Raw genomic sequence first — 24,244 nt, forward strand, 5'->3', positions numbered from 1 at the left:
TGATGCACATAGGTGCATTCACATTAGGAGGGATGACGCCTAGCGTCTTCCGTGATGAAGGCTAGCGTCATCCGTTACGCTAAGTTTCTAGAAAGGTACGCTCGCAATACATATTAAGTGTTATCTATATAGATGACATTTTGATTGGTAAAAATAGGTATATATATTTAATACAATTAAATGTAAATCAGTCTGAAAACTACTTCCTACACAGTAAGTGCGCACGAGGACCCGGACCGCTCCCATGACGACGCTTGACTAAAGTGCTTAGTGCGTTGGGTGAGGTCGCTAACGCGCCCACCACAACTACCTCACTGCACGCAAGAGAAGCAGGTTTAACCGCTTCCTCGCTGTGCTAGGGTGTGTGTCTAAGTAGAGCGAGGCCGCATTACGACGTGCCCGCCTACAGTAAGAGTCTGCTTAATTAACTATTAATACATGTAATTCAATGCTAAGACTTCAAGACAATGCCCAACTCCCGGAAACCATGTTTTTTTTTCCTGTCAAGCCTCGTATCTCTCTATCTCTTGGGACCTCAACTGCTGCTGGAGGCGCAAGTCCAATGCTAGAAACCAATTAATCTGCACCACCCAATAAAATAATAATGAAACTATTTCATTGGCCTAAAAAATCAGACGCGGGAATTCTACTGGCTGGAGCGAAGGGCGATTCTCATTGTTCACCTCTTCTAAGTTTTATCCTCTATTAATTGATAGAATGAGGTTTTCCAGCGAGACTATAACTTAGTAGATGTTTTAAGTGAACATGTAACAGGCAGCGAAGCGTCGATCTCGCGAATTACAAATCATTCACAAATCTAGCTGGCTCCTTAAATTCATTCATATTTTGCAAGTGCGTTCCGTCACGCTTAGTAGTATGTAAAGTCTATCGCAGATATTGCTACGAAGTGATAAAAAAACAGCAGAATAAAAGCCAAAAATCTGGACGAGAGAAAGCGAAGCGTGGGAAGAGATAAAGCGGAGCTGATGGCAATTTAGTATTTGTTGGAAATAGGCGAAAAGCGGCTGTTCATTTGTAAGCGGTATCATCTGCGAGCTTCCTCGTCCAGGTGCTTTAATAAGTGCTTTCAATTGACTACATCCCGGTAAATATGACGAGCTTCATAACGTTTTCACAAAGAGACTCTCTAGACGTGGTATTTCTTGAGGTCAAAACAAACGTCGGTGTTGTTTCTGGGGATCGAAGGCTTGACACGTGGCGACATTAGCGATGCAGGAATTTCTTTCGAGGCGAGAATCGGTTGCTGCAAGATAACTTAAATGGATGTGTGACTCCTACACTGACTCACTTTTGATCAAGGGTAAACCTGAATTCCATTATTGTATTACCAACGTGCGGCGGCCTTGTTTGAAAGGTCGCCGCCCAGTCCAAAAGGGGTTGCATGGAAACTTCGGGCATAAACCTTATCCCGCAATCTGTTCACGTGACAACGCCGAGCAAGAAATCCCCAATCAGCAGCAAGCTTTTTGTTTTGTGCGCCACCCTTGCGGCGGCAGCGCTCCTCATCTTCTTTATATTTTACCCAATCCTAGATGGCCAGCCGCAGCACTGCGTATACCTATTGCAATTGTGCTTGGGCATTGGCTTACTCCAGAAAAGCTGGTGGCACTACCGCATTCGGCAACGTTTCCTGGCGCCAATGGAGGCGTCCTTGACACCACATTTTCGCGATGCAGGATTTAACGAGAACGAAAGTGACGTTTGTGGTAGAATGGAGCCTAGCGCGTATGCAGTGACGTTTTTTATAGACAGATACATGGGAGACGTGCGCTGTGCCGCGGTAATTTTTGCCCTTCTCGCGGCGTCAATAGCAGCTGCGGTAGCCGTTGCCGTCGCTACGTATACAGAAGACTCTCTGACGGTGTGTGCTGCGGTTGGCTGCTTCTCTGGCATGCTATGTGCATGCTTTGCGCCGACGCCTGGTGATGGTGTAAGCATTCTCGTGCAAGAAGGAGCCCTCACCATGACAGCGATGAACAGCATTATCGTGAATTACACGGGGTCGGAATTGGAGCTCGCAATTGTTGATTATCTATTTGTAGCGCTGGTTGGTTGGGTCATAATTGTTATTTCGCGCATTATTGCATCGAAGAAGCTTCTAAAATGCCTTTTAATGGTTGCGCTTGATACAACGGCATTGCTTCACGTGACGATCGTGATGATGGAAATAGTGCACTATGTCAATCATCCCCTCGCAAACACTCTCCCTCATGAATTTTCAGCTTTCATCGTCACGATAGCTTGCGCCGAATCCGGTCACTACCTCTTTAGTGCGGTGACGACACAATGGCTGCGTTATAACTTTGATCGATGGATAATTACCTACCCGCGAGTGTATGCAGCGTTAGACTTAATCGTGTCTGTGATGTTTAGTGCTGCTGGAATGTCGATATGGATGCAGTGGATATATGCCATGCATTTGAGCACGTGGAGTGCTGTTGCTTTAATTGTGGCCGCGGCGCTTTCTTATGCAGGTCGTTCGATCATGACTTTAACCTATGAAACAGCTATGGTGCTTCCGTGGTATTGCTCGACGTTTACGGTCTGGAATAATGGTATGATGGAATTGTTAAATCCATTTCTTGTCGGGTGGATTATATTTAACCCGTACATTAAAAATTCGTTCGAGGCTGAACCTTGCTATTAATTTAATGTATAAGATATGGAGTGTCTACTCCTAAAAGTGACTTCCGCTAGTATTATGAAAAGGGCAGCGAAATGCTGGCAAGTAAGCAAGCTTAAGATACCTTTCGTCCTCGACCTTTCAATTCTTATTATGCATTTAGAAGATTACGCGACTTCTGTCCACGAGCCCCCAGAAATCTTCTTTGAAGCTACAATTGTCGCTAACTTTCCACTTTTGGCTGCAATTTCATCTCGCTCCTTACGCTCTTTCGCTCGAAGCTTCCCAGCAGCAGCAAACACGCCTGTTTCAATTAATTTGTTCAAAGGTCTGCTTTAACTGATCTTTTGATGTGCGCACCGTTGGTCTGCTTTTTGCAATTAAAACATCGCGTCGACTTTTTAAAGTTCTTTAATGCACAGGATTCGCAAAAGAAGTGACCACAACTACAAATAAAATGTAAGGAAGGAAGATGTTAACAAATAATTACTCCTACACGCCTACAGAAAGTCCTACCAAACGTACCACGTCTCAACGGCGTTTCGAAATGGCTTGCGACAAATTGTGCATGCAAACTGCTCCTCCTCGTTCTTTGTGCTTTTTTTGCCATCATCATCTCCACTTTCGCCGTCGGGGTCTATTTCATGTCATACATACAGATAATTACCGAAACATTACACTTTCGAACATACACGTACCTCGCCCCTCTTGGAGCCGCTTTTGGCGCTTTGCTTCCTTCTCAGCGTACTCCTTTTCAATTTGCCATCCACTTTTATAATCACCACGATCATGAAGAAACTTGCAGCTATCACCATAACCGCAGAATCCTGTTTCCTTGTAATCCTTGCAAATATCAGGTTGGTAGTCGAAGCGCGAAATTGCGCGAGCCCAGGTTTGCGCCCGGATTGGTCCTTGTGTACTGTAACACAAAGCGAGCATATTGGTACAATAAGCAACATTTTCGTACTAATTTCACTGAAATCGCACCCTGTGTACTTGTTCATGCCGACCTGGGAATCTTTCTTTGTGATGTAGCTTTTGTAAGCAGCTTGTCCGCGATAAATCTGTCCACTATTTGCGTCAGCACTTCCGTCTTGGTTTGCTTTTATGCTACGTTCCAATACGGCACGAGCATCACTACCGAGATATGCGAAGCAGATGCATCTTATTAGTACTACACGAAGATTCCTGGCCACGGAGCATCAATACTTACCGATCCTTTTCAGTATCTATTTGAGTCTCGTAAGTAGCATCGCCAGCATATTGCATTGGGACGATTTCTCGTTCGGACTCGATCATCCGTGTCTGTACTACATTTTTTGCCGTCTTCGCCCCACCTGTCTGTGTTAGCCATATTGCAACTTATTAGTGTAAAAGTAGGCAATAGAGAATAGCGAAAGTCCTACGGAAAAGGTATTGATCGCAAAGCGTTCATTGGGTATGGGCACCAAGGGTATGTTTTCGCATGTATCGTTTTCGCTTTCGCCCTCGGCAATACGTCGGCGCTTATTTTTATTGGGCTTGGAGTTGCGAAACATGTAGTACGTTACTGAAAATATACGTCGACTTTTTAATTCTAATAACTGGGTCGAGAAGCAGTCACAACAAAGACGCGACAAGTTTTAAGCATTTATTAGTAGTACTTTCCCTACTAATTTTGTCGTTTTTCTTGTAATCCCTGAGGGGTTTTATGAATTACTACAAAGCCCCATTCTGCTTGAGCAGAGGCTCCAAATCACCTGCCTCGTGCAGCTCTTGAATATTGGAGTTCCCACCGATCGACTTGCCACCAAGGAATGTATTCGGCACGGTCCGCTGGCCCGTAATTTGCTCCAGTGCATCCTGTTGCTCGTTGCCGTCAGAAATCTGGTCCAACTCCACAATTTCGAACTTGGCGCCTAATTTCTCCAGCAGAACCTTTGTCTTGGTGCAGTATGGGCAGTAGCTTTTACTGTACACGACCACAGGGGTCGAGGAGATCTTGGCTTCTACGGATTCTTTTGCACTTACCATGTCACTTACTAATAATGAGAAACTCTTCAAATGATTAAGATTACGACAAACTAATTAAAATTCGACGTAGAATTTAAGCCAATCCGCGCGCGCTGCATTATCAAATCCAATCAATCAGTGCCTTAATAAGCGCTTATTCACACTCATCCTCAATCTCCTGATTAAAATTAGCCGTGGATGGTGCCATGCCAAAATCTTCCGGTATTGTCTGGTTCGGAAAGTGGTAGGCTAAAAGCACCTTCGACAACGCGTTGTGGTGAATGCAGTGGTGAATAGCGAAAGCAAGTTCACGGTTAAACGTAGATTCAAATTGGACTTCACTTCGGTCTGTGGAGAGCATAAACACAGCGCGCACTGGATACGATAAGTACTTCTGCGGTGTGGCGCAAAGCATCGTCTCAAGCTGAGCGATAAGCTCTATGGCAACGTGACGATCCTTTTCCACGGGTGTGTGACGTTCGCGAATGTCGTATCGCACCATATTCTCGTTGCATCCTTTCTCAAGAGTAGCCAATATCTCAAGAGGCTTCTGTATGTGGTCAAGGGAGTGCCGCGTATGCTGTCCGACGGAGCCTTCAATGAGGGGGCTGTGAAAAGTATAGATAGCGTCGTTTAAATTGCGGAGAAATGTCTTATGCTGCTTTAATATTGCTCGAGCGCAAACAATTGCTTCAGATGAGTCTTTCAAAACGGTGCCAATAGGGGCTGTATAGCGTCTACTTCGCGCGTTGCCGGTTGCAGACCTTATCACTTTCACTTTTACAGCAGAACGCATTTCTAGCTTTTTTTCTGATACTGAAAAGTTTTATTTTTATGTTGTAACAGTCTCCTGAATGAAGGAAAAAAAATCTCAATGTTATCTAGATTGAAATGTCGGAGCAATCATCGCAAAATCTTTACTTTTACATAAGATGTAACGCCTTATGTTACACGGTGGTTAAGTAAACTTAACGGGAGGTCAATTAATTCGTGTGGAATAAATGACATGTCGCTGGGTGGCACAAAGGGCGTTCACATTAAATAGGACGACGTCTGCATCTGCGAGCCGAGGGAACGTAGAGATGTACATCTATAGAAATGGCAACTAATCATTGGATGAAAATGTCGTTTAAATAATTCTTACATCAGTTTTATACATACTTCCTAGTAACACAAAGCGCACGAGAAGACGGCATGACGTCTCTAATTAATAAATTTTCACTTATTAGGTGTAAAGGTGAACCGATACATAAGTATTTTTTCGTATAAGACGAATAACAAGCATTATTTCCTACACGAGGAAATAAATAAAGCAGTACAAATTTGTTATCTTATTAATTTTGACTTAAATAGTCCCAATATTTCCAAATTGGATAATATTGACGTAATAAGACATTAGCTCTATTGATTGGTTGATTTAAGTCTAAATCAACCCGCCAATCGCTATAAGACACGATTGCGCGGTGCGCAAGGAGGCGCCATACTTGGTTGGTTATTTAATATAATAAGTTCAGTAGTAGATAGAAGATCATATAATATATTAATACAGTTTTACTTTTCCCTACGTCTAAACCTTTGAATTAACTTTGGTAGCTAAAGCCCCTTAGCTACTTAGATACCTTCATCTGTACCCTTGTGTACGTGAAGTTTCGAGGCACCTAACCTACACTGTATACAGTTTAAGGCTAACTAGTACTGATCAGTACTAGTGAGTTACACCTGGTAGCAATTTGTAGTCCGTTGAACGGCCCACGCACGTTCCATCCAACATGGACATGTTGGATGAAGGAGGAGGGAGCTTTCGAGCCCCTGAAGAAGGTTATCACGCAATGCGTGAGAGGTTTACTCATTTGAGTGACCTCGAATGGAGAGCGATCGAACGAATGAGTTCGGTCGTAGGCGGGCGAGCCGTTGGCGCTGTGCTGTCACTCTGGGAACAGATGAATAGCATGCGGCCATAGCCGAGTTTATACAACACGAATTCGACGCGGTCCGAGAGAAAGTAGCCTTGATTCACCAGCAAGGCTCTCAACACGCGGATGTGTCAAGAGAACAGGGTGCTTGAAAATTAAAACTGTTCAGACAGCAACATTTACAATGCTGCTGGCGGGCCGACGCTTCCAAGTCGACCCGAAAGCTTAAAGATTGAAATCTCTAAGTCTAAGGCAGTCCAAGGCGACTCCCTTAAAGATAGTTCGTCAATTTAGACGACGCCATTGAAGCCGGACGTGCCAAATCTTGGACGTTGGGCTCAAGCTTCATGACCCATTAGTTTTTAGGTCGTATGAGGTCTTTAAGACCCGACTCGGGCAAACATTTGAGCTGCCACGTGCCGAATTCAGGGCTCGAGCAGAGCTCCTGGCTTTCAAATAGCCAAGCGTGACCTTCACGCTTCTGCCCAACATACACGATACCTAGTAAGTTGTAATGTTAGTAATCCAGTTGCTGAACAAACACAGGAAACTGTGTTTATTAAAGGTCTTGCAGACGGACCTGTTAAGACCCACCTGTTCCGGCTAGATTAGAGTCGCTCGACAGAGCGATCTCTATAGCGGAACAGGAGGGTCTTATCCTGAAACAGGCTTTCGTCCATTATAGTACATATCGCCCACCGAGGGGACAAGAAAACGGATGTCCATAACCCATAGATCTCTCGCATGTAGAGAGCGAGAAACATCGCTCTTCAAGTTACAAACGGTTACAAAGATGAAATCGTTATCAAAAGACGGTCCACTACGCCTAGGGGTGTAGTGCCCCACGGCCAGTGCGTAAAAACACCGAGCGAAAAGGCCGAACTCTCGCTAGAAACAGCGGAGGACGCGGATCCGACGCTGTTTCGATACCGCAACGGCGAAGCGGATCGTCAGAAAATGGTCGGGGTCAGTCGGTGCGGAGCGCCCTACTAATCCAGCAACGTCAAAAAAATTTGCAGGCCTTTTGACAAAAGTTGCTCATCACACACAAACATTCTGTGTCACTGCCCCAGGTGATGAGTTTAACCTCATCACCCGGCAAATAAAAGTGTCAAATAAGTCGCCACTTAAGTCCCTAATGCGCAACGTCATCCGCGTCTTGTTCAATAATATTTACAGACGGACATTTCAGCGGTGGAATGTTTCTCGTTGTATTACAATCAAGGCTTGTCGAAGGCTGAGTTAAAGCAATTGTCGAGATTTTTTTCGATGGTTTTACAGCATAAGCGGTAGGTGTCATCTATCGCCAATCTGTTTTCGAAGCTTCTGATGCCGCCGGCAATGCTGCTCCTGCAAGAGAAATCGATAATGAAGCTTCTTGCTCCAATGTTGTCTGCCTTAGAAGCGATTGGGAGAGTTCCGAGTTGTTCCTCATCTTATAATCGTCGGACTCGTCGAAATTCATGTAGCGACTTTGCCTAATAGAACGAAACTTTTGCACGTCTCCAGTCGATTTTTCTGAAGAGCAAACGACACCAGGAGCTGGCAATGTTGTCCTTATGTAACGGGCTAATGTTGCCCTAATGTTACAAAGTTCCCGTTAAGTACACTTGGTGTACTTAGAAATTGGTTAATTACGAAATAATAGTAATTAGACCCAGCACTCGGGTGTGGTGCACATTTGTCACCAGCCCTTTTGTATGTAATTCACATGGGTGCATTCACATTAGGAGGGATGACGCCCAGCGTCATCCGTTACGCGAGGTATCTAGAAAAATACGCTCGCAATACATATTAAGTGTTATCTATAGAGATGACATTTAAATTGGTAAAAATAGGTATTTATATTTAATACGATTAAATATAAATCAGTCCAAAAACTACTTCCTACTTCGTAAGTGCGCACGAGGAGCCGGATTACCGGTCCCGTGACGACACTTAATCAAAGTACTTAGTGCGTTGGGTGAGGTCGCTAACGCGCCCACCACAACTACCTCACCGCACACAAGAGAAGCAGTTTAAACTGCTAGGGTGTGTCTAAGTAGAGCGTGGCCGCATTACGACGTGCCCGCCTACACGTTACGTTTCCTTGCGTCATGTCGCTTAGACTTTTATCTAGGGACGGCATTGCTTGTAAATTTGACTCTGAATGATGTAATCTTGGCTTGCTCTGTGCTGCTAAGCTTAATGGATAAGCTTAACAGACATTGTGTTTGTAGCGGGGTGGGTATCGTTACATGAAAATAACACTTAAAGGTTGTTAATTTATATATTATCTAATAGGTAGATAATATTTGGAGGATATTACTTTATATAGTAATGTTCAGAATTCTTATCAATAAATAGGTATAGACCATTATATCTATTTATTCCGCAGACTAATCAGCTGTAGATGTAAGCAAAAGAGAGATAGATAAGATAAGATTAGAATTCAATTGCATGTTTAGTATTAGTTTATAATTAAGTTAGAGTTAACAGATAGAAAGAAGACATACTTATTATATTAATACAGTTTTCATTATACCCTCTTTAAGCTAGTTACCTTAAAGAGAAGTCTTCCTCTGCACGTACTAGTGTACGTGAAATAACGTAAGGTACCACTCGCAACTGAAGCAGTGGGAAGTGGACTTGTACTGAAGCAGTACAAGTCCACTTCGCCCCGTTACACCTGGTAGCACTTTGTAGTCCGTCCAAGGACCACATTTCCCACATCTAACATGGACATGTTTGATGATAGTGGGAATACGCATCACGTTTCCCGTGAAAGCTACTCCTTTCTACGGGACATAGAAAGGAGTGCGGTCGAACGAATGAGTTCGACCGTAGGAAACGATGCATCTTGGCAATGCTGTCCAATTTGGACAGAGATGCCCTCCATTCAGCCATCGCCAAGTTCATACAACAGGAACTTGACGAGATGAAGGAAAAGGTAGCCTTGCTTGAATCAGCAAGGCTCTCAACAGGCAGAACTGTTGAGTTTACAACAGGTACAGACCCCTGTACCTGGGATGACGCACACGCGTCGTCCCGAAACCTTAAAGATTTGAGATCTCTAAGTATAGGGGGGTCGAAGAAGACTCGTTCGTCGAGTTGGACGATGCCATAAGGGCACGTCTCATCGTCGACGAGCAAATGCCAGTCGCATTCGCTCAATCAAATTTGGCAGGTCGTGCCAATACTTGGGCACTGGGCTAGAAGTTGCGCGACCCATATGTCTTTGGGTCGCTAGAGCCTGTTAAAGTCCGGCTCAAACAGACGTTTGGACCGCGTAAGGCTGAGTTCAGAGTTCGTTCAGAGCTTCTGAAACTCAAGCAAGGCAAGCGTGATGTGCACGCATATGCCCAGCATATACGACTCTCAGCGAGTTGTATCACAAACAACCCAGTCCATTAACACACGTTGATTACGGTGTTCATGCAAGGCCTTACGGATGGTCCCGTAAAGACCCACCAATTCCGCTTGGAACATGATACGCTAAAAGAAGCAATAGCCGCTGCGGAACAGGAGGACTTTAGCTTGAGACAGGTTCAAGCTAGCTCGTCATCGTATCGTCCTCCAAGACGACACGAGTTAGGAGGTCCAGAACCCATGGACCTCTCTTACGTCGAAGGCGAGAGAACTCGTTTTTCGAGCAATAAGCGATTGCAGAAATGCAATCGCTGCCAAAAATTAGGACACTACGCTCATGAGTGCAGTGCCCCACGCCCAGCTCCGAAAAATACTGAACGTCATTTTGAACCGTATGCAAAAAAGGGCAACGGTTGCGGGTCCGACGTTGTTGCGAAATCGCGACAGCGAGGCGGACCGCCAAAAAAGGTCGGGGTCAGTAGGTGCGCAACGCCATACTGATCCAGCAACCTCAAGAGAACTTGCAAATCTCTTGACTAAAGTTGCTCCAGACACACAATCAATATGTGTCTCTGCACCTGGTGATGAGATATCCCTCATCACCTTGAAGTTGAAAGTGACAAATAATTTGTCACTTACAGCCCTAGTGGACTGCGGAGCGTCGAATAACTTTATTCGTCGCCAGTCACTAGAGGGTCGTAGTCTCAAATATATTGAGCGCGATATCTCTCCAACGAGGATGACGGTGCGTCTAGCGACAGGCGCATCGATAGCAGTAATGAAACGCGTAGTGAAATTTCACTACACGTTAAAAGCCTTACAGTGCGACGGTGATTTATCGTACTGGATTTGGATGACAAATTTGATGTCATCCGAGGTTTACCTTGGCTCAGAAAATATGAGCCAAGGATCAGCTGGCAGCATTGATCCGTAAAGATGCCTGCCACTTGTTCATCAGATGGCCATCTGATGAACGTCTTGGAGCGTCCACAAGCGTGTGGATGTACTACGAGTGAGTGCGATGGCCTCACTTGTGGTACGGTCGTTAGTACAACTGCACAAGATCACAGTGTGATTACCAATCACACTGAGGAGTCAGCTGCCGGCGGCTGTGCTAATACACAAGCAGCGATTGAGAAATGAATGTACGCCTAGTTGGTGACATTCAAGGAATATACCGGTTGTTTAAAGGGGCAACCGATGATCCTAGGTCGAGAATAGAGTCGACCTATTGCACAAAACGAACGGGATCTCAGCAGCTCTTCAATGAACGAAAGTGTCCTCGATGTGAAGACTTGGATTTAGAGAAATGATACTCAATCCTGAAAGTCACTTAAGACAAATCCTCTATACGAGAATTAAATAGAACTCAGGGATGTATTCCCTGAAGTAGTTCCATGCGAGTTGCCTAACGATAAAGGCACTTGATATCATCGAGCTCAAACCGGGCTCGATGTACTGTGTCATGAAGCAGTGGCCACCGCCTCGTAAACAAGTACTTGCGATCGATAAATTCTTTACCGATCGAGTAAAAGCGGGCCATGAAAGGAAGTCAACCTCCCCACATAGCTCTCCAACCTTCTGTATGCCAAAGGCGACAGGAGGGTGGCGGATAGTGCACGCATTTAATAAACTGAATGCTGCAACGGTACCGGCTCAAACGCCGATACCTAGAAAAGACGTAATCATAGATGGTATGTCTAAGAGTACCATCTTTCCGTCTATGGATCTGATGGATGATTTTTATCAGATCCTTATGCGTGAACAAGACATCCCGTACACAGCAGTGAGCACTCCCAGTGGGATGCTCTGGAAATAGCTCGTAATACCACCGGGGCTTAGTAATGCCCCTGCAACTTTCAACAGATGCGTAACGAATCTGTTGAGACCAAGGACCTTCTGCGTTTAATGGATCATCTGATGAATCCATTTGATAAATCTTTTAAGGTTTTACGGTTTTATATCGATCGTCATCCTATCGATACACAACACGCAATGGCTTACTGTACTACGCAGCCGTTGCCGGCGACACTCTACGTGTCGTCGTTCCAACCCACAATGGTTTGCGCTTGCGCATCATGTATGAGTGTCACGATGCACCAACAAGTGGGCATCGTGGACGTGAGAAAACTTATCTTACAGTAAGTCGTAACATTTACTGGCCCCGCCTATCAGTTCGTGCGGAAGTACATTCGTTCTTAAAGGTATGTCAACGGGTGAAGTCTAGCTCTTCATCCCGTGCCCCTATCCAACCTCTACCACTTCTCGCAGAATGTTGGCAGTCCGTATTCATGGACTTCGTCTACGGGTTTCCCGAAGACGATCACAAAAACAATTGAATTCTTGTTTTTGTAGACAGATTCAGCACGATGGAACATCTAGTTGCAGTACCAAAGTCGATCACGGCTCCGGAGTGTGCCCGTGTCTTAAAATCGACAAGGTATTCAAACTCCACGGTTTACGGCGGGGTTTTGGCAACCCGATCTCTCGGAACACGGCTGACAATGTCAACTTCTGATAATCCAGCTACAGATGGTCAGATGCAACGCGTAAATGCGTCCTCGAAAAAATACTTTGAAGTTACGCCTGATTGTTTCCGAATTGGACCGAGGTTATACCGATGGTCGAATTCGCCATCAATAATTCGGTGCATGCGTCTACAACGCATACACTGTGCTTCGCGAATGGCTTACGCCATCCACGCATACCCACCCAATTAGAGGGTTCCTTTCGTTTAAGGGGGGACTCGCACGAGCAAAGCTATTTCTGGCTCATGCTCATCACGCGTTGTAGTTGCTAACGACGCGAATGATGTCGATGTCAAAGAAATCGACTTCGAAGATAAGAAAGCCCTTAGGGCATTGCACACAAAGCGCACTGGGAAAGACAAAACAAATGAGTCAGCAGAAGGGTTTTTGCTGGGTCGAGAATCAGTAGTTCTTTTCGTGCAGGATATCATTGCTAACGCAGTGAACGTCAGCAACGGAACGCAGACAAACATTGGAAGAGCAAATGTTCTTTCGTTTAAAATTAATAATCTAGTACTACTGTCTACGGTAAACTTACCTAAGCGTGTGGTCACTAATGTGGGTAGTAGTAAGCTACTACCCAAGTTCATTGAGTCTTTCCGTGTACTGCATCGCAGAGGCAATGCGTACACAATAAGATTGCCACGTAGGATGCGAACTCATTCTGCGTTTACGTTGGTCGGCTCCGCCCGTACCATCAGTACGCGGTTTCTTTCGAGGACAGATCTGACCACCCTTTTCAATAATCCCTAAAATATTCTTGTGGTCACGACCAAATTTTTTTGTTGAATCTGTAGTTTCTCATGCCAGGTCCGAAGATCCTCGAAACCGCGATGTGCAGAATAAAGCTTATCACGAAGAGCGAGATATTTCCGTTCGTACTCCAACATGGAGTACGGACTCTTCGAAAGGTCTTCCAACAAATCTCTATAGCGAGCCTTCACCGTCTGCTCCAACGAGCGACGCTTACCGCGCTCGTGATCAAGTCCATCTTCCAACTTTTGGAGGTAGCGGTCGATCGTCGACCCTAGATTCGACACATGGGTCGGATCTAAATTTTCCTTCTCTGCCACAACCTTTGGTGGATTCCCACAGTGGTCAGCCTTTCCTTGTGAAACGTACTCAAAACCACCGTGATGTGAAGGGGCAGCGAACGAGTTATCTTGTTCGGTGGCGCGGTTATCCACCTTCACATGATAGCTGAGAGCCTCGTTTCCAGCTGGTTGTTGATATTGAGGGCCTCGTCCGTCTGTATGACGAGACCCATCCAATGGACCTTCTGACCCATCCAAAAAAACGCGCCCCTGGAGCTTGTAAATCGATTGCAAAACGTCATTCGCATCGTGCATCTCGATAGAGATGCGAGCCCTTCCCCAGGGCGAAGAAAAGGGAAAGACATCCCCTTTTACTCGTTTCGTTTGTCAACATAACACGATTATGGATCACCCCACGTGAGGTATGGAAGTCCTGCCTCACGTGACAACCGATGCAATTTAAACCTTGAACCGGTTAGAGTTCATTTCTCAAACTTAACGCGAATCGCGTTAAGGCTTTGAAGCCAGGCTTCGCGTCCAATGTCTTTGACATTGCGAATATACGCGTCCAGGCTTGCATCAACGAGATTTTATCTCGTTTGTTGTTGCCACTGTACCATCGATGCTTAAGAAAAGCATCGAAATGAAAATCTTTCTCAGCGCGAAAGTTCTTCGCACGGGATCAAGGCATGTAGCTTTGTCGCAATAAATTAGGATATTTATCCTGAGGAGTTGTCTCTCCAGACAAGCTATTGAGTAGCCGTTTGGGCAAAAGCCAAGGCTTCTTCTCAGGGCAAGACGAGACATTTTATTGTATACGCTCCGCTGAGTGGTACCCACTGTAGCGGGGGTACCCCAAGAACTTTTATTACGATGGCTTACGTCATCACCACGAACAGAAATATGTGCGGGTGACGACACGAGAGACGGTGCTGGCGATGAGGAATCATTCTCATCGTCGAAACTGAATATGCTATTGCGAATGCTAAAAAATAGCACATCTATCCGATTTTAGCCCCTCATTTGAAGGCTGTTCTGTTCTCTCCGAGTCGGCCGATTCGTCCGACTTGCATTTGTATTCAACCTCCAAAGAGGGGTCGCATTCGCGTGGTTACCCACTACGTGCACGCACAGCATTTAGAGTGGGGGAGGTCTGTCGCAAGAGACAATAATGCGTCACTCGCGGCTGCATGAACTGCAGCCTAAGGCTCCGCACTATTCGCACACCGCATGGACTTTTAACCTTGCGATAGAATTGAAAATGATGTCCTGACCAATCAACATCGTTTTTATAAGTGTTCTTATAGTGACCACTCTATTCGGTGACAGTCAGAGTGATTGTCTTTTTAAGGAGAAGTGATGTAACTGGGTGCATCGCTACATGAAATTAACACTTAAAGGTTGTTAATCAATATATTATCTAAAAGGTAGAGAATATTAAGAAATATTACTTTACAAAGTAATATTCGGAAAGTTTATCCATTGGTAGATTTAGGCCATTGTATTTACTTGCTCCGCGGTACAGTCAGCGCTGGACGCGCGCAAAGAGAGTGACAGATAAGACTTTTATTACATATTTATTATTAGTATATAAACAAGTTAGCATAAATAGATATAAAACGAGAAGAACTTAATTATATTTAATACAGTAATCTTTAACCCTTTTATATCAAGTGTTTTAAAGAGAGTCTTCCTCTCCACGTACAAGTGTTGGTGAAGTGACGTGAGGCACCACTCCCACTGAGGCAGAGCGAAGTGGACCTGTACTGAAGCAGTACAAGTCAGCAGTGCCCCGTTACAACTTTGCTCATATCAAACATCTCTTGTATTCCGCCTCCTAGATAAAGTACTCAGCGTTAATTCCTGGCGCTTGAGAATTCTCTGACCAATTCTGTAACGGGCTAAAGTTGCCCGAATGTTACACAATCCCCGTTAAGTACACTTGGTGTACTTAAGGGGATGGTCAATTACTTAAATTAAGTAATTAGACCCACCACTCGGGTGTGATTCACATTTGTGACCAGCTCATGTGTATGTGATGCACATAGGTGCATTCACATTAGGAGGGATGACGGCTAGCGTCATCCGTTGCGCGAGGTATCTAGAAAGATAAGCTAGCCATACATAATAGAATTATCCACACCGATGACATTTCTGATTGGTAAAAATAGGTACATAAATTTAATACGATTAGATTTATGTCATTCTGAAAGCTGCTTCCAACTTGGTAAGTGCGGTAAAAGTGTCGTCACGGGAGCGATAATCCGAGGAGCCGGATCACCGCTCCCGTGACGACACTTTTAAGTGCGTTGGGTGAGGTCTCTAAGGCGCCCACCACAACTACCTCACTGCACGCAAGAGAAGACGGTTTAACCGCGTCCTCGCTATGCTATGGTGTGTGTCTAAGTAGAGCGTTACCATAATAAGACGTGCCGCTTACACTTCGTAGCGCTTGATATCCTTCCCACGACCCGCATCTCTGCGTGTGTACGTGAGGATGAGCCTCAACATCGATTGGGCTCGTTTCCCCACCTCTCCGAGAATCATCGGGAGGTGGCAGGGCACTTGGCGCAGGGACTTGGTGAACAAGCCCTGGCCAAACTTTTGAGCAACATGTTTCTCAGTTGGAGAAGTTTGAGACATTCGTGCTCGGACAGCGAAGAGCCGTGTCCGTGGCACATAGCCATGCTGCGGCGGAGTCCGTCACTCAGACTCAGGATGAGCTGAGGCATGAGCAAGCTTGGAGCGAGGCTCTTATCAGGACTGTTAAGATGCTCTCTGCCGGCCGCATCAGCTGAGGCCCATTCGGATGGAACTGCAGCGAACACGAATGTTCACAAGCTGTTAGCTGTGGAGCAATGCGGTGTCGCGCATCTCATCACGGATGGTGTCGTACGCCATGTCGCATCTGCGTGGTAAGGCCTCAGAGTGGGCTTACTCGGCGCTTATGGCGGACAGAAAGGCGTTCCCTACATGGGCGATCTTAAAAAAAAACATTCGCGCCATGTACCAGCCGCCGAACAACGAAGTGTTGCTTCAGGCGCGCCTCTTTGGACCGCGACAGGCGAAGCGATCTCTGCAAGAGTATGTGCAAGAGATGCGCTCGCTGTCGGCGTCCATTACTGTAGGTCAGATCCCGGAGCACATTAAGGTGCCCATGTTTTTGAACGAACTACGGCATGGCCCATCGCAACAGGTCCTTTTCAGAAAGGTGCCATCGACGATGGAAAAGGCAATCCAAATTGCCTTAGTTGAGGAGCAATCCTACAGCTGTGTCTCGGCGATAGCTTGGTATAAGCCGTCGGCCGAGAGGTCAGATGCCACTCCCTTGAAGTTGGGCAATGCAGACGTGGTCTGTTTAAAATGCGGGCAAGCGCGGCCATATGATGGCTCTTTGCTATGCCAGGGTCCCTGTTGGGGCGAAGACGCCCAGCAAGAGGACTCCCTACCCAAAGGGCGACGGCAAGAACTTGCGTGCGAGATGCCTGAGTTCTGCATCAACGACTGAGGGGTCGGGAAATGCAGAAGTGCAGTAGGGTCGAAATGCCCTAATGATGCGGACTCTGAAGCTACCCCTAAGCTCAAAGTTGTACAATGATTCGCGCTTGCGCATCATGTATGAGTGCCCAAAGACCAACAAGTGGACATCGTGGACGTGAGACAACTTATCTTACAGCAAGTCACGACATTTACTGGCCATGCCAGTATCAATTCTTGCGCAAGTACATTCGTGCTTGCGAGGTATGTCAACGGGTGAAGCCCCGCCGTGTACCTCTTTAACCTCTCCCACTTCGGCAGAATGTTGGCAGTCCGTATCTATGGACTTCGTTTTCGGATTTCCCGAAGACGAACAGCATCAGCGACGACATCAAGTCGTCCTGGTTTATATTCTACGGAGAAATTATACGCCGCGAAGAAGGAAAGACACCTCGCCATTCTTTGCGAGTGGTGTGGGCTATTTACGGCCGTGCATAATGACGCATGGTCCGCATATACGTTGTACAATCTATCTCCTAGGAGGTAGATCCTAAATTTAGCCAATGCATATTTCATGGCAAGGAGTTCCTTGTCATGCACTGGGTAATTGCGTTCAGCTGGTTGCAGCTGACGCGATTGGTAACAGACGACGCGCTCCGCGCCATCTGTATCGTATTGCATTAACGCACAGCCGATTGCGAAATCGCTGGCGTCACAGACCACATGGAATGGTCTGTCTTGATCTGCAATCGCCAAGATAGGCGATTGCATCAAGCTTTGCTTGATATCTTCAAAGGAACGCTGACAATCAGCGTGCCATAACCATTCTCCGTCTTTTTTGAAGAGACGAGAGAGATGATCTGCCTTCTCAACATAATTGCGGGAGTTCTTGTGCAAGTACGCCGCTAGCCCAAGGAACTTTCTAAGTCCCTTGACATCGACTGGAAATGGCCAGTCGGTAATTGCCTTGATCTTTTCGGGATCAGGGCGCACGCCGTGTTTACCGACGATGCACCCAAGAAGTGTTTTTTCGCTTGCAGCGAATATGCACTTCTCGAGATTTGCGTGCAACATGTGCTTTTGCATAAATGTAAAAATCTGACGAACGTGATTTTTATGAACTTCCACGTCCGCCTTTCTGTCAATTGTCTGACTATGGACGAAAAAATCGTCAAAATAACTCGGTGCGAATTTTTGCACCGGACTCAACGGATTCGTTACGCATCTGTTGAAAGTTGCAGGAGCGTTACTAAGCTCCTGTGGCATTAATAGCTTTTTCCAAAGCATCCCACTGGGAGTGCTCACTGCTGTGTACGGGATGTCTTGTTCACGCATAAGGATCTGATAAAATTCATCCATCAGATCCATAGACGGAAAGATGGTACTCTTAGACATACCATCTATGATTACGTCTTTTCTAGGTATCGGCGTTTGAGCCGGTACCGTTGCAGCATTCAGTTTATTAAATGCGTGCACTATCCGCCACCCTCCTGTCGCCTTCGGCACACAGAAGGTTGGAGAGCTATGTGGGGAGGTTGACCTCCTTTCATGGCCCGCTTTTACGCGACCGGTAAAGAATTTATCGATCGCAAGTACTTCTTCACGTGGCAGTGGCCACTGCTTCACTGACACAGTACTTCGAGCCCGGTTTGAGCTCGATCTAATGTCGAGTGCCTTAATCCATAGGCAACTCGCATGGAACTATCTAGGGAATACAAGGACTCGCTCGAGCAAAAAAAAAGTTTAGCTCTTGCTCATCACGCATTAGCACTAAGGTCAATGCGAAAGATACTAATGTTGATTTAATTTACATTGAGGTGGACAAACTCAGTAATAACAATAATGTTATTACTGACTTTAATAACGATGCTGAAAGACTTAACATCAAAAAGAAAATTATTAATGAGAACGATAATACTCTTAATAACGAATAGATTTAAATACCGCAGTGCGAGCCGGTCGCACTGAAAACAAAAAAAGAGATAGCAGGTAATTTTTTTTGGCTTGAGAAGCATGGGTCCGTCTTGTACAGGAGTCCATCGCTGATGCGGTGGACCAACAGAAACGGAAGACAACATACCATCAATTAATTCTAATAACCCAGTCGTACTGTCTACGGTTGACCTTCTGAAACATGTCGTGATGAAGGCAGTGATAAATTACTGCCCAGGTATATTGGGCCGTTTTGTGTTCTACATCGCTGCCTCGTGGTATGCGTGCGCGCATCCTACGTTTTATGTTGGGTATCTATGGGTACGAGGCTTCTTCCAATTCCGGGTTACACCGGAACGGTCGAGGGCATCGCCAAAGCCTGATGGTTTCGAGCCAAAGCCTTGTTGTCTCGGAACATAGTCTGATTCTCTTGAACCAGACGATCCACTCTTTCCTTCAAGGAAGAGATCTTCTGACGAGCTGTCACCAGCTCGTTTTGAAGGGACTGACATGTCCTCTTGTTCGCCATTTGTTCAGTCGCAACCTGCGCACAATTTTTCATATGGTCACGAAACACATTGTCGACAGTCACCGCTAACTCGCTGCGATGGGCTCGCTCGTGATCAAGATCCTCCTTTAGATAATAAGAGGAGTGGTCCAATCACGATGTTGATTCGGGCTCGTCAAATGAGTCGATCCCGATTCCCCCCCCTCCACATCCGTTGACAAATTCGAGTGATGAGAAGCATTTTCATGTTGAAAGCTTCTTGAACCGCCGTGAGGTAAAGGGGGTTCGAACGAGTCATCTCGTTCGTTGGCGAGGGTATCCACCCTCGCATGATAGTTAGGAACCTCGTTCCCAACTGATGTTGGACGGGTCTCGTCTTGCAGTACGATGAGAACATCCGCCTCGACAGAGAGTCCATCAAGAACGAACGTTTCCCGCGCTCGTAATAGTATTGAAGGTTCTCAATCCCTTGATGCATCTTGTTAGATGAGCGTCCTCAAATGAGAATCTTTAAGGGAATATTTCTTTGCTCTCTACCTCAAGCTTTGGGGTACATGCTTCTTTAGAGGCATGACCTGCCCCTTTAAAACAGCATTGACATGAGTCCCCCCACGAAAGGCAAGGAATTCCTGCCTGTCTAGACAAACGTTGTAGCTTATAGTGTGCACCGACTACGGTCCGTTTCTCGAACCGTTCACGGAGAGCATTTAGCTTGTCAGGCCTATGTTTTGCATATTGAGCACAAAGGCTGTCCAAGCTTGGAGCAAAGGTTTGCATCCTTCCCCCGCATAGAAGAGTACTACCGATGCCGATAAAGAATTCCGTCTCATTCTCACCAGTGAAGCCTGGCTGAGTCAAATAACGGAATGTGATATCGATCGTTGTCATACCAGACCAACGAATTAGGTTATTCTTCGAGGGGAAACTATGTCTATTTTCAGGAGCGAGCCGCAACGTTTTGCGATTCCTCTCTTGATGGCGCATGTTAACGTTAACTTGGCCCTTGAAGCAATCCCTAGAATCACTCCTTTCCTGGCGTATGCAAACTAGCACCACCAGTAACACTCTTCCCTACAGATCACTTAGTTTCTAGTGACGTATACTTAGTCACCAGAGTGATCATCGCCCACGAAGTCACCATCCGATGACTCCCCACCAAACTCGTCATCACCTCTTAGGTTGTCACATTAGAAACCAAAGGTTTAACGGACTCGTCCTTAGGTGATCCGGCGGCATTTACAGTAGCCACTGAGTCGGGCGGTGCCGGTGACTTGGTCCAGTCACCTACAATTGGTGTAGCAGGTGACTTGTCACCGTCACCTGCAATTATATTATCAGATGACATATCTCAGTCACCTTCAATTGGGGTAGGAGGTTACGTATTCCACACAGTCGACGCATTAGCGTCTACTTAAACATTTGCAATACTAACAGCTGCACTAATCCGTGCAGCTGCCAGCTTTGCGGCCTCACGGGCCACGCGCACAGACTTGTTTGTCGCCATGTTGATCTCGGTCAAAATCAATAAGGCAAATAATAACGGTATTTTGATTAAAATCAATAATGCAAAATTACACGGAAAGACATAATAGTATTTCCGGTCACCCTACATCAGTCGCAATAGTGACTGTTAGTTAAGGTGGGGTGATGAAATGGGGTGTCTCGTTTCATAGGTATTATTTCCTATAAGAGGAAATAAACAAAGAAATACGAAATTATATCTTCATTAATTTTAACTTAAATAGTACTCATATTACCAAATTTGGTAATTGATACAATAAAACATTAGGTCTATTGATCGGTTGATTTAAGTCTAAATCAGTCCAGTCAATCATTATAAGACAAGGATAGTGTGGATCGCAAGGACGCGACATCCTTAGTTAAATATTAATATAATACGTTCAGAAGTAGATAGATGATCGTTACTTAGGAAACTAAATACATTAATACAGCTTTACTATTCTCTATTGATAAGCCTTAGTCTAGACCTGTAAGCTAAAGACCCTAAGATCCATAGAAACCTTCCTCTGTAACTTTGTGTACGTGTAATTTCGAGGCATCTCACCTACATTGTAATCAGTGTAAGGTTAACTAGTACTGATCAGTACTATTGAAAGGTGCCCCGTTACACAAGTGGTGGGTCTAATTACTTCACTTGTGTGGGGCAACTTTCATTGCGAATAGGTGCGAATCCAGCGTGGGAAATGCGTCGTCTGTGTACGTGCTACATGTGATGCTCACTCACAGGCTTCACCACCGAGCTAAGAAGTTGTCATCACCACTTTTGTTGTTCTGTTAGGATCATGGCAGGGGTATGGCCATTTCCATATGTTTCGATCCAAACAAGGAGATTTTCTCTCTCTTGTCCTCATATGTCTCAACACTGACAACAAGAGGGCAAGCCTTAGGCTCCTGATCAGGTACAGGAATTTACCGAGTTGCATAAATGCTGCTAAGTGGTCCGATATAGAAAGATTCATGTTGCAGAAAGGCTTTAAGCCTTGCAACAAGAACCTTTGGGCCCTGAAAAGGATGTGATCTCTACGATCCAGCCCAAACAAATTTGTAAGGTTATCAAACGCTACGCGTTTCACCCCTAAAAGTTTGAGAAATGGATCTATGTCAGCAGACGCTCGGACTTATAAAGACTCAGGCGTAGATTGGCGAATCGGACTTAATTCATTAAGATTATACGAAAAACTAAACTTTAATTAAAATTTAAAATGTGGAACCTTACCTTAATTCCACCAGATCTCTATCTGGTGGCTACTACTCGTATTTCGTATCACCTACATAAAAATGGGATTGTTTTAGCCAATCAGAAGCCTTACTTATTGCGCTCCGCATATTTTTTTTCACGATAAAAAAACATCGTTTTGAATCGGGCTGGGTCAAGTTGATCTACTCTCCATATCCTTCTTTTTGACTTGTAAACAAGCGGGTCCTACGAATTATTATCAATCACAATACATTCTCTATATCACACTCAATTTCTACTTTCTTCCTTGTCAGGCTGTTCTACAATGCTTCCACCACACCACCCAATGCATCCTTTCCCAGCACAATGGCCCTGACGGATGCAGCTCGCGAATTCGCTCATGCAGAAGGATATGCTGTGTCTACCCTAAATTCCGACAAAAAGAAGATTATTTTGTAATGCGATCGACGTGGTACCTACCTGCAAAGGGCAGCAACATGACTTGAGTTGCCGCGAAACTCTGCGAGCCGATTGACTAATTGCCCGTTTCGTCTATCAGGGCGTCTACCAAGCGATAACAGCTTGCAACTGCGAACTTTTCATAGGGAACATAATCATGAACCTTCAGACAACATAAGTAGTCATCCGACTGCCTGACGCTTTCAATCAGAGCAAAATTTGTTAGTACAAAAACTTCTTAAGGCTGGGATTGCGCCGAAAGAAATTGTCACAACCCTACGCCAAATAGATCCCAGCACAAAAGCAATAGGAAGGACAATCTACAACGAGCGCCAGCGGTGCGAGCAGAAGAGCTTCGCAATCGTACACCACTGGACGCTCTATTTGACATTCTGCATCATGCAGAGTGGGTTTATAGGTGTGAAAGATGATTATCATCATCTTTTCACACCTATTCTATGCCAGCCAAAAATCTGTGGAACTCCTTTACAGACATCCATACGCTTTGGTGGCGGACTGCACCTAGATAGGTGCAGTCCACCACCAAAGCGTAAGGATATCTGTGATCGATTCATAATGCCGGATCCTCCATATCACTGGTGTCACAAGCTTCAACACTTCCTCCCAATTGCTATTGCTTTCATCAGGCATGAACGTGAAGCGGACTACCTTTGGGCTCTCGATCAACTGCCACAGACAATCACAACAGACCGAGAATTTGCCCTAAAGAATGCCCTGAAATAACATTTCCCACCTCAACCCATCTTCTATGCGTTTAACATATTTAAAAAAACGCTCTAGCAAATTGTCGTAAGTTTTTTGGACCTGGGGATGACTGGAATAAATTCGTGAAGAGTCGGACAGATGTAATCTATTCGAAATCAGAGGAAGTGTAAATCAATCTCATGATAAGCATGCACTCAACATATACTGCACTGCCTAACATGCTGGCCTATCCGGATACCACCTGTCTGACACATAAAAATTAATTTATTTACGCATACACCAGGAATTGCATGCATTTTGGCCACGTCACATCATCGAGAGCTGAAGGGCTTCATCATATGTTAAAGAGCTACATAAGTGTTCCGGAAAAAACTTGGGTGATGTACAAACTCGCGTAGCTCATGCTGCTTAAGCCCAGATTGAAAATCTTGGTGTTTAGCTGTCGTAGGAGCGAATGCAAGTCATGCACAAACACAGAAAATCCCTTTCTTTGCTGTAGTGCGCCGCATTTCAATATACGCACTAGGAAAATGCTTTGAGCTATGAGTTATCTGAAGATCCTACCAATGCCACCATAACCTGTTCAGTTGCGTGTAATTCAAGAATGGAATACCCTGTCAGCATCAAATAATCTGCTTTTCTAAGAAGTGGCCGCCCTCTCACTGTTAAGAGTTTCCACCATTAATGGCGCTTGGATGCAGCTGCGCCTGCAGCCATGCCTGAAGTGGGTAGACAAAATGTTGCCACCATATTAGAGGCTGTCAAAGAACGTTACAACATGGTGGAGTATCGCCATCAAGAAACCATTATGGGAACAGCTACGATAAATTGCAGTCTGGATGATATGGCTCCAAGAATTCTGTCCCTTAGCGTACTCGTGGTCGCTCAACTGGATCTAGACCGTCACAAAAAATAATAATGTGCATCAATCATCAAGGCAACGAGATCCATCTGAATTTGAGTTTGTTCAAGTAGCGGATTGCTC

The 24,244-nt window shown here is 45.3% G+C and overlaps 4 protein-coding genes across 4 annotated transcripts; 1 reads left to right on the forward strand and 3 right to left on the reverse strand.

The window, feature by feature from the left end:
- Positions 1-828: 828 nt before the first annotated feature.
- On the reverse strand, positions 829-4,182 carry CCR75_007601 (uncharacterized protein; the record flags this gene model as incomplete). Its single annotated transcript, XM_067965659.1, has 7 exons — positions 829-2,948; positions 3,005-3,090; positions 3,170-3,281; positions 3,343-3,563; positions 3,632-3,781; positions 3,858-3,985; positions 4,051-4,182. 7 exons carry the CDS (start codon positions 4,180-4,182, stop codon positions 2,812-2,814), a joined length of 966 nt encoding a protein of 321 aa, XP_067822622.1. The 3' UTR covers positions 829-2,811.
- CCR75_007602 (uncharacterized protein) lies at positions 1,403-2,668 on the forward strand (the record flags this gene model as incomplete). Its single annotated transcript, XM_067965660.1, has 1 exon — positions 1,403-2,668. One exon carries the CDS (start codon positions 1,403-1,405, stop codon positions 2,666-2,668), a length of 1,266 nt encoding a protein of 421 aa, XP_067822623.1.
- Positions 4,183-4,342: 160 nt separating the features above from the next.
- On the reverse strand, positions 4,343-4,657 carry CCR75_007600 (uncharacterized protein; the record flags this gene model as incomplete). Its single annotated transcript, XM_067965658.1, has 1 exon — positions 4,343-4,657. The coding sequence occupies one exon, from the start codon at positions 4,655-4,657 to the stop codon at positions 4,343-4,345; it is 315 nt and encodes a 104-aa protein (XP_067822621.1).
- Positions 4,658-4,790: 133 nt separating this feature from the next.
- Positions 4,791-5,432, reverse strand: CCR75_007599 (uncharacterized protein; the record flags this gene model as incomplete). The annotated part of the gene is made up of 1 exon (XM_067965657.1): positions 4,791-5,432. The coding sequence occupies one exon, from the start codon at positions 5,430-5,432 to the stop codon at positions 4,791-4,793; it is 642 nt and encodes a 213-aa protein (XP_067822652.1).
- Between the last annotated feature and the right edge of the window lie 18,812 nt (positions 5,433-24,244).

Source organism: Bremia lactucae, assembly GCF_004359215.1.
Source record: "Bremia lactucae strain SF5 chromosome Unknown BlacSF5_NotPlaced_17_SHOA01000003.1_2250557bp, whole genome shotgun sequence".
Lineage (NCBI taxonomy): Eukaryota > Oomycota > Peronosporomycetes > Peronosporales > Peronosporaceae > Bremia > Bremia lactucae.